This window comes from Marmota marmota, unplaced genomic scaffold (assembly GCF_001458135.2).
Source record: "Marmota marmota marmota unplaced genomic scaffold, marMar, whole genome shotgun sequence".
Lineage (NCBI taxonomy): Eukaryota > Metazoa > Chordata > Mammalia > Rodentia > Sciuridae > Marmota > Marmota marmota.
In genome coordinates this window covers 31,612,151-31,628,512 of record NW_025999982.1, presented here as the reverse complement: position 1 = coordinate 31,628,512, position 16,362 = coordinate 31,612,151, and the positions used below count along the sequence as shown (strand labels likewise).

The 16,362-nt window shown below is 34.1% G+C and overlaps 1 protein-coding gene across 2 annotated transcripts in view; it reads left to right on the top strand.

The window, feature by feature from the left end:
- Lmbrd1 (LMBR1 domain containing 1) overlaps window positions 1-16,362 on the top strand; it is a 102,047-nt gene that overhangs the window by 23,883 nt on the left and 61,802 nt on the right. For both annotated transcript variants that reach the window (XM_015487897.2, XM_015487896.2), the window contains exon 4: window positions 15,355-15,452. In XM_015487897.2, the coding sequence (XP_015343383.1) occupies window positions 15,355-15,452 (98 nt within the window). The remainder of the gene's footprint in view (window positions 1-15,354; window positions 15,453-16,362) is intronic.

Below are 16,362 nucleotides of genomic sequence, written 5' to 3'. Positions count from 1 at the left end.
TAAAAAAAAAAAAAAAAAAAACCAACCCATAAACAAAAATCAACTGGGTAGACCAGCAGCAACTTAATGCTGTAGTTTACAGATATAATTCTGACAAGTAAGTGAAAAAAGATACAAACTGTAAAACAGGAATGACAACCTTCAGGCATAATGGCACAGTCCAGAGTTGATAAAATATATTGTCTAAAATGTTGAGTTTCAAAAATTATTAAGTATGTAAAGAAATAGGAAAATGTGACCCATGATAAAGAAAACAGCAGAAATAATATTTCTAGATTTAAATACAGAGGCTTCAAATACCTGTTATCAGTTAAAAGCAGAAAGTAAACTATTTAATTAAATGAAAGTGTGACAAATTGAGACTTTTAGTAAGGAGATAGAAATGATTTTTTAAAGAACCATACAAAAATTCTGAAGTTAAAGAATATGGTAACTGAAATGAAAAATTCATTAGATAGTCCCATCAGCAATGGGATCTGATGTGGCTGATAAAAAAAAAAAAACCTCAGTGAACTTGAAGATAGATTATCTAATCAAAAGATCAGAGTGGAAAAAAGATTGAAGGAAAATCAACAAAGCCTCAGAGACCTGTGTGTCAGCTTCAGGCTTACCTATTCATGTATGATGGAATATTCATAAGAAAGAAATCTTGGAAATCCATAAATATTTGGAAATTAAGTAATGCACTTCTGAACAACCGTTGGGTCATTATAAATCATAGGCAACTGGAAAGTATTTTTACATAGAAAATAAAAATGGGACTTATCAAAATTTATAGGATGCTGCTCTAATGGTGCTTAGAGAAATTTGAAATTTTAAACTTCTATATTAGAAAATAATTCTTAGGTGCCTAAACCTATTACTTTAAGATAATAGAAAAAGAAGAGGAAACTAAATTTTAAGCTAGTAGAAGAAGCAAAATCAGAGAAGTAGAAAACAGAAAAACATTAGAGAAAAATTAGTCAAACCAAAGTAGGTTCTTTGGGTGAAAATCTATACATTTGACAAATCTTTAGCCAGATTGAGGGCATGGAGCAAGGAGAAATAAGAGAGAGAGAGAGAAAAATAGAAATTATCAAAATGAAGACTAAAAGAGGTGTGTTACTACTAATTTTGCAGAAATTAAAAGGATTAAAAAAGACTCTAAAGAATGACTTTATAGCAACAAATAAGTAAGATGAATTAGAAAAATTCTTAGAAAGATGCAGATTACCAAAACTGATTCAAGAAGAAATCGCTCTATAGCACATAAAGAAATTGAAGTAATTATTTACTATATTTTCACAAATAAAACTTGATACATAGATTTCATCACTGGTGAATTCTATCATATGTTTAAAAGAGAAATTATATTAGTTTTTCACAAACCCTTTTAGAGATAGAGGATGGAATACCTTCCAACTTTTACCTTGACACCAAAATCAGACAAAAACATGACAAAAGGAAACTTTGGAATAATATTCTTCATGATGCAGACACAAAAATACTACACAAAATTTTTAAAAACCTGAATTGGACATCATATTTCCATTCTTGGGAATTAATTCCAAAAATGGAAGGCTGGTTTAATATTAAAAAATCAATTCATGTAACATACATATTAAAAGAACATAGGGCAAAAAAATGCATGATTGTCTCAGTAGACATATAACAGAATTTGCGTATCCATTGTTGATAACAACTCTCAACAAAGGAGTTATAGAAGGGAACTTCCTCAACCTGACATAGGACAGCTATGAAAAACTTACAATTAACATTATATTTAATGGTGAATATCTGAGTGTTTTCCCCTAAGATTAAGAACAGAGTACAAACATCTCTCATCACTGATACTTAGCATTGTACTGAGGATTCTAGCCCATGAAGGAACCAAAATAGTTGTTTAAATAAATATATCTAAACTAGGAAAGAATTAAGATTTGTGTAACTGATGTGATTCTGCAATTTGTATACGGGGTAAAAATGGGAGTTCATAACCCACTTGAATCAAAGTGTGAAATATAATATATCAAGAACTATGTAATGTTTTGAACAACTAACAATAAAAAAATTAAAAAAAAAAAAGAATTAAGATTTGTTTTCATATATGACAAAATTCTGCAGGTAGAAAATCTCAAGATACCCATGTAAAGACAAATAAAACCAATAAAAAGGTTGGCAGGGTCACAGGATGCAGTTTTGACATGAAAGCTAGAAACATAATTAAAAGGAAACAAGAATGTAATTCCAATCAGAAACCAGAAGTTCCTGTATTAATGCAGGAATGTTACAAGTTGAAATGATTGGATTGTGAGAAGTGTAACCTAATTAGCATTGAGTTTGTAGGCAGGTGGGGGGTGGCTGGAGGTGGGTCACTGGAAGTGTGCCCTGGAAGGTTATCTTCTTTGTGGCCCCTTCCCCAACTCTCTGCTTTCTGGCTGCCTTGAGATGAGCAGCTTTCCTCCACTATGTACTTCCACAAAGATGTGCTGCATCATCTTGAGCCCCAAGAAATGGATCTAGCCTTCTTTGGACTGAGACCTCTGAAACCATGAGCTCCCAAATAAACTTTTCCTCCTCTAAAATTATTTTTGTCAGGTCTTTTAGTCACAGCAGTGAAAAAGCTGACTAAAACAGTTTGTAAGCACATAAAAAGATATCCTACGTTTTTAATCATTAGGGAAATACAAATTGCATTTCCAATGAGATATATAACACATAAATTAGAAGCAGAGACTGTTTAGCAAAATAATATAGACTGGGTGACTAAAACAACTAATATTTATTCCTCATACTTCTGGAGGCTGCCAATAGATTTGGTTCCCTGATGAAGGTTTGCAGATAGCCATCTTTTTGCTGGGTTCTCAAAGTAATACACATTCTGTTCTTTCCTCTTTGTTTGATAATCCCATCATAGGGCCCTTTTTAGTGCCCTAATCTATACTTTATAACTTCCCAAAGGCCCCATCTTGAAATACCATCACAATTGGAGTTAGAACATCAACATACTATTTTGTGGGGCTTAATTCCTTCTATAATATTCCACCTTTGCATAGAAGAAGGACATGAAAATTCAAGTCCTTCTCCTATGCAGAATACATTCATTTCATTTTAGCATTCCCTAAAGCCTTAACTTATTCCAATATGAACTCAAAAATCTAAAATTAAGAGTCTTATTTAAGTATCACCTATCTGTGACACCCTTAAGTACTTGTCTATCCTGAGGCAAAAATTTTCTCTATGAACTCTAAAACCATATAAGTCATCTATTTCTAAAATATTTTTAGTGGTACAATCATAAGATAGACATTTCTTTCCAAAAGGGAAAAATCAGAAGGAAGAAAGGATCTCAATCAAGTGCAGAACTTATAAAGGCTAGGTTTGATGTTCTGCCCTTTGGACTCACTGGCACTTGGACGCTGGCCAAGTTTGAGCTTCCAGGTTCTACTTTGTAGGATTTATGCTCCCAAGAATTTTCCATTTGGCCTTTGAAATCTGGGCGTTGCTACCTCCCCCCACTCTTTGAAACCTAGGCGGCAATCTTGATGATTAAATAGCTTCTGGGGTCATTATTCCCTTGTGTTGTGGAGTAGTAAACTTTTGTCACCAAATAGCTCTATGGTCTGGTAGAAGAATTTGAGAGATCCATCATCCTCTCTTTATGTTATCTTACCTCAATCCCCTTTGGTTGAGACAGTGTTTCTGCTGGAGTAGCTGATTATATCCATGATTCTAGCTGATTATATCCATGGTTCATATCTATACTAATTTGCTTATCAAATATTTTTAATCTGGTGGGGGCACACCAACCTTTATTACACCAGAGGTTACTGTAAGGAACATGGACAATATCCAGCTGTCAACACGTACATAGAGAAAATTGAATGTTCAAGTGCCACTATTTGGGAACATCAAATGGTACAGTTGCTTTGGAAAATTTCTAAAAAAGTTATTATATGATATGGATATAAATTTATTATATGATATGGATTTTCACTTTTAGAAATCTACCAAGAGGAAATAAGCGCAATGTCACACAAAGATATGTATGCTAACTTTCATAGAAGCATTTTTTGTAATAGCCTCAAACTGGAATGAGTACCAGAGCTCAACAACTGAAGAATGTTGAAGTAAAACCTATGTCCATACAATGGAATATATTCTGCAGTCAAAGTTAGAGATCAGCAAACTGTGGTAAGGCCTCTGAGTCAAATCTAAATCTGACCATACCTATTTGTTTACATGTTGTCTGTGGCAACTTTCATGCTAGAATAGCACAGTTGAATAGTTGTAACAGATGTATAGGCTGCAAAGCAGAAAATATTCACTATCTGATTCTTCGCAGAAAAAAAATTCCAAACTCCTGGGCCCAGATGGAAAAAAAACTGTATATATAATTATCTATACATAAAATATCCAGAAAAATAAAAATTTCTAGAGGCAAAAAAGAAGTCAAAGTTTGCCTCAAATTTGGGGCAGGTGTGGCTATTATTTACAAACTTACAAGACAACCTTTTGGGGGTTATGGAAATATTCTAAAACTGTAAATTTATTAAATTCAATTCATACACCTACATTGTATAAGCTTTGTGATAGTAAATTACTTGTCAAAGTTGTTGGTAAAAGTATTTAATGAGCTAATGTAAATAGAGCATAACAACAGTTTTGTGTTTTGTAGACAGTAAAGGATAGTTGTAATACCAGTCAGGAATGGGTTCTCATTCCCGATGTGTTAAAGATTAAATACCTGATAAATGCCAAGGCAAATATGGAAAGCACAGTTTTATTTAAGAGAGGGACAGAAGTAGCAGACTTCTCCTGAAAAAGAGTACTCAGAGCTAGGTACTTGCAGGAGTGGGTGTGTCTTGCTCTCTTTTAGACCACAGAATGCCCCTTTTAATCCCTGCCTCCCTATCTACTCTGTGTATGTAACTAAGGGCAGGAAGTGGCAAGAGCACAGGGTGTAATCCTTTGTGTTGGGAAGTGAGATCCCTGGAGGTGTTAGCAACCCCTTGAGCTGGAATGTGTGATCCCAGAGGTTAGCTGTTAGGAACCCATTGATAAGCAGCCATTATCCTCTCTGGATCCCCATCATTCATTATGTACACTGACTGCCAGGTGTTCTCCCCACTGCCTTGGTTTGTTGAGGAATGTGACATTTCCTGCCCCCAGGCCAAGCAGGGCTGCAGGCAGATGCTTTTTGGCAAAGAAAGCATGTGGTGAGTCAGTACAGTGGGCTCATTTTATAGAATTATTCTCTTAATCTTGTGTTTCCACCATCCTCATCTATTTGTCCTCTTACAGTTGCTATTGTTATAGCTTACAATTTTAGAGGACTTGTGCTATGCTTTGGATAAGTGTCCCACAAAGATTTAGATGTTAAAAGACTTGATCCCTGATGGGTGTTATTGAGAGGTATTGTGGTCCTTTAGGTGAAGGGTTCTAGTGGGAGGTCCTTAGGTCACTGGAGGTGTGCCCTTGAAGGGATTTGTGGAACCCTGACTCCTTTTTCTCCCTTTTCTTTGCTTCCTGGCTGTACAGTAAGCAGTTCACTCCATCATGCACTATTTGCCATTGCCATCCACCATTCCCAACAGAGCCCCAAAGCTATGGGTCCATTGATTTTGGATTGGAATCACAAAAACTATGAGCCCAAAACTGATTCTATAATTTCATTCTGTCCAGCATTGGAATCTTTAATTTACAGATAAAAACATTGAGGTTAAGAAGTTAAGAAGACAGGCTTATCAATTGAAATGTGGTTCTTTGTAAGATTCAGCATGATCTCCAAGAGTAATCTGTCTGTAATGTGTATTAGTCAGGCTTCTCTAGAGGAACAGAATCAATAGGAAGTATGATTATCAAAAGGGGATTTATTTACTCAAATGCATTTCTATACATCAGTGATGAATCCTCTGAAAGAGAAATTAGGATTAGCCTTAAAAAAAAAATTCCTGGGAATCAATTTAACAAAAGAGGTGAACGATCTCTACAATGAAAACTACAGAACACTAAAGAAAGAAATTGAAGAAGACCTTAGAAGATGAAAATATGTCCCATGCTCTTGGATAGGCAAAATTAATATTGTCAAAATAAAAGCGCTATACAGATTCAATGCAATTCCAATTAAAATCCCAATGTCGTTCCTTATAGAAATAGAAAAAGCAATCATGAAATTCATTTGGAAAAATAAGAGACCCAGAAAAGCCAAAGCAATCCTTAGCAAGAATAGTGAAGCAAGAAGCATCACAATACCAGATCTTAAACTATACTACAAAGCTATAGTAACAAGACAGCATGGTATTGGCACCAAACTAGACATGTAGACCAGTGGTACAGAATAGAAGACACAGAGACAAAACCCACATAAGCACAGTTATCTTATACTAGACAAAATTGCCAAAAACACGTATTGGAGAAAAGATAGCCTCTTCAACAAATGGTGCTGGGAAAACTAAAATCCATATGCAGCAAAATAAAAATAACCCCTATCTCTCAGCATGCACAGAGCTCAACTCAAAGTGGATCAAGGATCTAGGAATTAGACCAGAGACTCTTGTGCCTAATAGAAGAAAAAATAGGCCCAAATTTTCATCATGTCAGATTAGGCCCCAAATTCCTTACAAGACTCCTAAAGCACAAGAAATAAAATAATAAATTAATAAATGAGATGGATTCAAACTAAAAAGCTTCTTTTCAGCAAAAGAAATAATCAGTGAGGTAAAGAGAGAGCCTATATCTTGGGAGCAAATTTTTGCCACACAAATGTCAGATTATGAGAGCACTAATCTCCAGGATATTTAAAGAACTCAAAAAATTTAACACCAAAACAATAAACAACCCAATCAATAAATGGGCTAAGAAGCTGAACAGACACTTCTCAGAAGATATACATTCGGCCAACAAATATATGAAAAAATGTTCAAAATCTTCAGTAATTAGAGAATTGCAATTCAAAACTATCTAAGAATTCATCTGACAGCAGTCAGAATGGCAGTTATCAAGAATACAAACAACAGTAAGTATTAGCAAGCATGTGGGGGAAAAGGCACACTCATACATTGCTGGTGGGACTGCAAATTGGTGCAGCCAATATGGAAAGCAGTAAGGAGATTCCTTAGAAAAGTTAGAATGGTACTACAATTTGACCCAGCTATCCCACTCCTAGGTCTATACCCAAAGGACTTAAAATCAGCATACTATAGTGATACAGCCACATCAATGTTTATAGCATCTCAGTTCACAATAGCTAAACTGTGGAAGCAACCTCTATACCCTTCAATGGGTGAATGGATAAAGAAACTGTGGTATATATAAACAATGAAATACTCAGCATTAAAAGAGAATAGATTAAAAATTAAAATTAAATAAAAATTAAATAAAAATAAAATTACTCAGCATTAAAAGAGATTAAAATTGTAGCATTCGCAGATAAATGGATGGAGTTGGAGAATATCATGCTAAGCTAAGTAAGTCAATCCCCCAGAACCAAAGGCAGAATGTTTTCTCTGATAAGTGGATGTTGATCATGGGGGGAGGGCATGAGAAAAATGGAAAAAATTTGTTTGGGCAAACTAGGGGAGAGGGGAGGAGAAGGAGCATGGGGACATGAAAGATGGTGGAATAAGATGGCCATCATTACCCTAGGTACATGTATGACTGCACATACATCATGTATAACCAGAGAAATGAAAAGTTGTGCTGCATTTGTGTACAATGAATCAAAATGCATTCTGCTGTCATATATTCCTAATTAGAATTTATAAATTAATTAATATTTTTTAAAAGGATATTTATTTAATATCCTTTTGGATTGGCTTACTCAGTCAGAAGCTGGATAGTCCATAATAGCTGTTGCAGGCTGGAGAGCTGAAAGAATCAGTAGCTGCACAGTCCAAAAGGCTTGAAGCCCCAGAATGTGAAGGATCAATGGTACTACCCTGGTCTGAGACTGAAGGATTCTGGAAACTCCCCAGAGTATCACTGACAGAGTCTGCTTTGGAAGAGTGAAGAAATGAGAGTCCAATATCCTCAGATGATCACAGCACCAAGAAGAATGGAGCTTGCATCTGCTGCTGCTTCCTTGTTCTTCTTTTATTCCATCCAAGCCACCATCCTATAGGGCAGTGCTGCCCATTCTTAGGGAGGGTCTCCACTTCAGTTCCCTATCCCACATGCCAATCATTTCTAGACACACTCTCATCAACACACCTAGAAGCCTCTTAATCATAGGCATCTCTTAATCCAATCAAGTTGGCAATTCAAATTAGCCATTACATAATGCTAATTTATTTCATGTGTTTTCCACATACTGTTGTTTCTGTATTTCTGTGTAGCTTTGAAGTCAACATTGTAGTCATCAGTTGCGATTCAATTAGGAGTTACACTATGAATTAATCTTTTTTTGGTTATTTAACAACTTATTGTTATAAAACTGGCATTGAAGTTTAAATCTTGGAATAAAGACTGTAAGGAAGGGAAACGATTTTTTTAAAAAAGGCATAAGTTAAATGAGTGTTGACCCATTCTTCAGAATAAAAATTCTGAGTCAAAGCCTAGAAATGATGTTATCCTCCAAGGTATGTATTCTCAGTATATACTCAGTATATATGCAATAGAATGTTTGAATGACTTTGCTGTACTATCAGAAGTTGTGCTAGTTATTTATTGTCATGTAACAAATTGCCACCAAATTTAGCAGTTTAAAACACCAAACATTATATTGCAATTTCTGTTGGAAAGGAATCCAGATGCATCTTAGCTGGGCCTTCTCTCTCAGGTTCTCTTGCAAGACTGGAGTGAATATGTGTGCTAGAACATCCTACAGCTTCTCTAGGGGAAAATTGGCTCCCAAGTCCCTCACAAGGATATGAGCAGGCATTCAGGTATTACCCTGTTTGGCCAGCAACATTTTTGTGCCACATGAACTTTCCCATAGGGCATTTTATAACATGGCAACTGTGTTCTCTCAGAACAAGTCAGGGATAAAGTGATCAAGAGGGAAGCCAGTTTTTAAAATATCTCAAGAGTAATAGTTTTTGTTACATTTTCTTCATTAGCAATGAGTCACTAGGTCCAGCCTCTATCAAGTGTCTGTATCAGTTTGTCCCCTCCTTTAGAAGTAACCAGTATTTTAAATTTAGCTTGTGTTCATCCTTTGCTTTGCTTTATAGTTTTATATACTTTACTCAGTTTTACAGTTTTTAACTTTATATGAAATGACTTGTTTTCCTTCATCCTTATGTTCCTGAGATTCATACATGTTATCACATATAGTGTGTAAATTTTCAGCATGAATGAATATATCACATATTACTGTGTACATTTTTTTATTAAAATTGTGCAATGAATGAAACTCATTATTCTTTCTAAGTGTTTGCACTACTTTATTCCCAAATAAGCCTTCTAGTTGCTCTATATCTTAAACTATGATATTGTCATGCATATTTAGTATTTGTCAGTCTGGTGTGTATGAAATGAAGCCAGCCTGAACCTTATTTGGAAATGAAGTTGCAAGCCTTTATATTTGTTGGCATTTCCATTTTCTACTTGAAGGAACTATTTCAGTGGGTTTGTTAAATTGATTTTGGAATATTTTTATGTACTCTGAGTAGTCTATACCATAATTCTAAATATTATGCTTTTTCCCCATTAGAATTAAGCTTTATGAGAGTGGGGACTTCTGTGTTTTGATGTAACTATATGCGTACCTCCAGAATGTTGACTGAAACATACTAAATAGGTATTGTTTAATCGAATACATTTTATTAGGGTCTTTTTCTGTATCAAAATGATCATTTGAGTTTTTGTTTTGTTTTTATTCTTTCAAGTAATACATTAAATACCACATATCTAGCTAGATGATTCTTTTTTTTGGTATTGGAGATTGAACCCAGGGGCTGTCAACCACTAAGCTATACCTCAGCCTGTGTTTTTTTTTTTTTTTTTCCTTGAGACAGGGTCTCTGTAAGTTGTGAAGGGCCTCAATAAGTTTGTGAGGCTGGCTTTGAATTTGTAATCCTTCTGCCTCAGTCTCCTGAGCTGCTGGGATTATAGGTACCCATGCCAGCATAGATAGATTCTTCTTAAATCAACTTTGCATTCCTAGGATAAACCCAAATTGGTCATGAATAGTAGCTTTTGTTTATTTAATTTTTGTAATGTTTTGCTAGATTTAATTTGGTGCCTTCTCATTCAGGATTCTTTTTAAAATCCACCTACGGGTGAAACTGGTCTGCAATTTTCCCTTGGTCTTATTATCCTTGCAGGGTTTAAAGTGAATCTAGAAGTTTTTCTCTCTTTCAGAGAGTGCTGTAGACCCTTAAGCACAGTATGGTTCTCTTTCTCCCATAATATGTACATGTGTTTCTTATAAATAAGGGATCGGAGTATATCATGGCAGTTTACACTGTTGGTCCTAATTCATCAGTGAATACATCTATAAGTTGTTTAGTTTTGAGTAGTTGTTACTTACAAAACTTTTGCTTGTTACCTAGCATGCTGATTTTGAATTCTTAATAGCTGTCCAGGAGTACTTACACCTTGGGATGAAACAGTGCTTTCATTGAATTTGAAGGTGCCATTCTCCCTAATCATTTTGGTGTCCTTATTTCATTGAATGACTGGGAAATAAATAGTTACCATATCAGCAGGAATGGTAGGCTAGCCAGAGCTGTTATGTCAATATTATAATATAAGAGTCTGAAATTTATTTCTCCTTGTCTTTCCATCCTTAGTACATTAGTACCACCTTAAGGAAACTACAGCATCCAAAATGAGGTGGAGTTAAGCCATCATATATTTGTTTTCCTTCCATGGGTGTTGAATACTGAAAGAACAATGGATATTCATATACAACTATCATTCTTGAGCCCAAATTTCTTTAAGTGAATAAAGGATACTTTTAAATTCTTTTAGGGTTCCTAGAATATCTTTATATTTTGACCCTCTAAAACAAAATTTTTTTTTTTAAAGAGAGAGAGAGAGACAATTTTTTAAATATTTATTTGTCAGTTTTTGGTGGACACAACATCTTTATTTTATTTTTATGTGGTGCTGAGGAGTGAACCCAGCGCCCTGCACATGCCAGGCGAGCGCGTTACCGCTTGAGCCACATCCCCAGCCCCCCAAAAACAAAGTTTTTTAATGACTACATTATTCTCTTACAATATTGACTGTTATTCTAAGTTTTTCTTGGACCAAATATTTGGATTTAGAGGTTAGCTTCTTTCATTGATAATCAGGAGGAATACATTTTTAAAATTTCAATCATTCAAAAGTCTAATGTATCCAATTTAATTTTTATGGGAATTATAATTTAATGATATACAGCATTTATATGTAGATTTCTTGTTTTGTGTATATATTTTAAAAACCATAGGAATTATCCTGTATTCTTTGCCAGTTTTTTTTTTCAAGTTTTTTTTTAAATCAGTGGTCCTACATTCATTTGTTTTTGATAGTTCTTAATAAGTTTTTTTTTAAAGAACATGTTTTATGAGTAATTCTTATTTATTTATTTAGTTGTAGATGGACACAGTATCTTTATTTATTTATTTTTATGTGGTGCTGAGGTTCGAACCCAGTGCCTCACATGTGTGAGGCAGGTGCTCTTCCACTGAGCTACCACCCCAGCCCAATATGAGTAATTCTTGTCAGTTTCTGTAGACATGAGATTTTAAAATTTGTTCTTAATATGTTCTTTGATGTTAGTGGGTCTATTAAACCAAAAATGTATTATCTTTTATTTGCTAATCTTTTAAAAAAAACTTATATAGAAATGTCATGAGAACATCACAACTGTTGGAGTTAAGAATATTTTTTCTTTGAAAATAGCTGTGAGTTTGAAGTATAATTTTAAAAGAAGCAATTTCTCTGTTTCATGATAGTAGTAGTTATAGCAATTTTTTTTCATTTATAGCTCTATAAACTCAACTTGGCATTAGAAATGATCCAAAACATACAATAAATGTTAATTTAATTCTTTCTTTACATTTCAACATTTATGGGCTAAAGGAGGAAATCTTTACAAAGCACACTGGAAAGAGCAGTCAGATTACCAGAAGACAGCTTAGAATGGGATGTCAGGGACATAAAGATGTAGGGTCTTCTAAATAAATCTGAATCATAAACTACTGGAGAGATATTAGAGAGTCTTCTTAATTTTATCTGTTCCTCACTTCCTTCCATGGGTGTTGAGTACTAGAAATTGTCTCTTTTTGAGCACTGCTATCAGCAGCTTCTCATTAGCCTCAGAAGCTTCCCCCAACCACTTTTTGTTTTTAATTCCTATAATAGTTTGTCTAGTGCTAGAATTTTCTTTAGTCATAGGAAATGTATTCTTGTGCCTGGACTTGTTTTATTCAAGTGTAAGGTTGTGAAATTTATCTGTATCTCTCTCTCTCTCTCTCTCTCTTTTTTTTTTTTTTGGTATTGCTGTGTGGTAATCTTGTGTATGAATACATTCAATTTGTTTATCCACTCACCTGTTGATGGACATTGGGTCCTTTTTAGGTTTTGATCATTGCTAGAACATTCCTGCTGAGAGTTAATGCAGCAAATGTGCTATTGCTCAGCTCTTGTCTATCTTCAGGAGGATTAGCTTGCGTTACTGACCCTTGACCAACTCTTAGGAGCCTAGCCCTTGCTATGTTTCCTGTGCTACTAATTGATAAGGTGGTTTTTTACAATGGGATAAGAAAACATGTGGTACCACCTTGTTTAAATTGTTTCTGAAAACCATGATTTTTGGTGAACTCTTGTTTTCTTTCTTAGAATCTGTAGTTTTGATAATTGTACTCAAAACAGATACTATATTATAAGCCTCCAATAAAAATCCTAGATTCCAGAACTCAAGCAGGCTTCCCTGAGTGGAAACACTTTGCATATATTATTGCACTTATCACTAGAGTAATAGAATTGTTGGGTCATAGAGTAGGTGTTTATTGATCTTGATAAGAAACTACTAAACAGTTTTCTACAGTGTTGTACCTTTTTACATTTCCACAGGAAAGTATGAGAATGTTGGCTGTTTTGCTTCTTGTTAATTCTTGGTACTGTCAGTTAATTTTAACCATTTTAGTAAGTCTGTATTATCTAATTATGGGTTTTTATGCTTTTCTGATAATTAATGGTAATATGAACACCTTCTTAAGTGTTTATTGGCCATTGTATGTATCTTCTATTGTGAAGCATCGTTTTAAGTCTTTACTTCTAAAAATGGATTTTCTTTTTTTTTGTTTTGTTTTTGGATGAAGGTGCATATTTATTGGTATGCAAGGTGCTTCATAACATAGTCATAAGCCAAAGAATCATATTTCAGGACAGCAGCTACCATATGACAAAAAGAGTTGCTTTTTAACTATAAGAATTTGTTTTATCCCTGTCATGTTAATTGAATATGATGGTAACTTATGCAATTAGAAGATAATTGTGTTTTATAAATGGCCTCCAGATAAATGAGATAGTGTGAGCAATTATTGAGATCATATTTAAAACTTCTATAACTCCTGCAGTTCTTCCTTCCAATGGAATAAGTAACTTGAGATTTTATCATGTATTAGTAACAAATGCTTTCTATTTTTTTCTTTTTATTGTGGCAAATTAAGCACAACAAAAATGTGTAGTCAACCATTTTATGTATATACTTCAGTGGTGTTAAATACATTTATAATGTTGTTCAGCCATCAACACCACATTTTTATAAATATTTTTATCTTGTAGAACTGAAACTCTATACCCATAAAAACAGTAACTCCCCTTTCTTTCCTTCCCCTCAACTTCTGACAAGTACCATTCTGCTTTCTGGCTTTATAATTTTGACCTAAGTATCTCATATAAGTGTAACCATATAGTATTTGTCGTTTTGTGATTGGATTATTTTACTGAGCATAAAGTTTTCAAAGTTCATCTGTGCTGTAGTTTGTGTTACAATTTCGTTGCTTTTTAAGGCTGAATAATATTCCTTTTATGTGTATGCTACATTTTGCTTCTCTGTTTATCCATAAAAGGATGCTTGATTTTCCAAAGGTATTGTGAATAATGCAGCTATGAACATGGTTATATAGGAAAATCTGAAACCCTGTTTTTTGTTCTTTTGGCTTTGTACTCAGAAGTGGAATTGCTGGATCATGCAGTAACCGCTCCCCCCCCCCCCCCCCCCCNAACATTATACTGTTTGCCATTTTATGTTCCCACCAATACTACACAGTGTTCCAGTTTCTCTGCACACTTGCCAACATTTGTTATTTTATATTTTTAATAGTAGCCATCCTAATAGATGTGAAATGATGACACATGATTTTTTTTTTTTTTACAAAGGAATACAATATTTACCATTCTGTAATTGGTTAATATAATTATACTGGTGCTATTGTTTTTCATGAACTTTATATGCAAGAAAATGTTGATACCTAGACTTCTAAAAAACAACTTTTTTACACTTATTATGTCTCAAAAAAGTTGTTTTGGCTGTATTTCTTGTCTTTATGTGTGGTATTGAGGATTGAACCCAGGGTTGCTTTACCACTGGGCTTACATCCCCGACCCATTTTTTTATTGTTTTAAAATTTGAAACAGGGTCTTGCTAAGTTGCCCATGCTGGCCTCAAATTCACAATCCTTCTACCTCAAATTCTAGTCACTGGAATTACAGTGTTGTGCCACCACACCTGACATTTATGCTGGTTTTAATATTAAACAATGTATCTTTCATTATTCCAGTTTTTAACTTTAGATCACTATTGAATTAATTTGATTAGTGTCTATAAAAGTATTTCAAATCTAACATTTTAAGGTAGAAAAATAGTAATTCTTGTCAGTTAACTTTGAATCTAATTTTACTGTTGTACTACTTTTCTTCTTGCTTTGTGTAAGGTCAATTTTATAATACTGCATATTTTAAATTTAGCATGGGGAAATTATTTATATCAAAAGGACAGTAATATTTATAGCTGTTATTTTAACTTGCCAGAGTGGCAAATGTTGGGTCCCTGTGATCAATTTTAAGTTGGAATGAATGCAAAAATTAGTTTTAATGAGATAGTTTACAAGAAGTTCGTAGCACTGTGGTTAGCACATAGCAAGAGCTCAGTGGTTACCTACCATATTTGTTGTTGGTACAATTATTTTAATTTTTTGTTATAAATTGTTCCATAGTTAACTTGAATTATAATATATTATTCTAATAGTGGTATTGATTTCTTGAGATGGAGGACAGCAAAGGCTACTTGAAAATCACATGTACAAAGTTATGAATACAGGAAATCAGATAGGGAAGTAAATTTTGGTAAGTTGATATATATACATGCAGACATATAGTTAGATAACTGAATGTGTATGTATTAAGTAGAACTCAGTTTATTATTTGTTTCCACAGCTTTATATTCTGTTATATTGTTCTGTGTGTTCTTCTGGATTCCTTTTGTCTACTTCTACTATGAAGAAAAGGATGATGATGATACTAGTAAATGTACTGTAAGTTATCTCTACTTTAGAGGTCTAATTTTAGTTAAAAAAATATTTTCTTGTTTTACAAAGATGATATGACTCCATTTTAGTTTATTCTAGATCAGTGTTGTCTAGTAGAAATATAACATTAATCCCACGTGAAATTTGAAATTTTCTAGTAGCGACATTAAAATAAATAAAAAGAAAATTAATTTTAATTTAACATGGTAGTTAATGTTTCCCTTATTATAATTTCAAAATAGTCAAATTATATTATTAATAAAATACTAAATTTTTTTTCACACCAAGTCTTTGAAATTTAGATTACAGCAATTTAACCAGCCACTTGTTCAGTAGCCACATAATGGCTTGTGTCTGTTGTTTTAGAGAAATTCGAAAGTAAACTTTCCTGTGAAAACTGTGTAGTAAATATTTTAGGCTTTGTGTCTCCACTATTCAACTCTGTCATTATAGTGTTAAGTATCCAGAGACGATACTGAATGAACATTTTGTGATGCATTAAAAAAGGAGTCAGGACATGGTTTGCTGACCCTTGTTTTGGGTTATAAGGAAGGAACACTTGCAGGTAGTTCAGACTAAATGACACTGAAAACAGAAACCTGATAAATATAGCACCAGACGTTTCTAAAAGAGCAGACTAGTATCACTTAAGTATTAGCATAAAAATCCCTAGCTATAAATATAATTGCGAGATGCCTTAAAAATATATTGATGATGCTGGATGCGGTAGTGCATGCCTGTAATCCCAGTAGCTGAGGAGGCTGAGGCAGGAGGATTGCAAGTTCAAAGCCAGCCTCAGCAAAAACAAGGTACTAAGCAACTCCGCCGCTGTCTCTAAATAAAAATACAAAATAAGGCTGGAGATATGGCTCAGAGGTTGAGTGCTTCTGAGTTCAATCCCTGGTACCAACCCCCC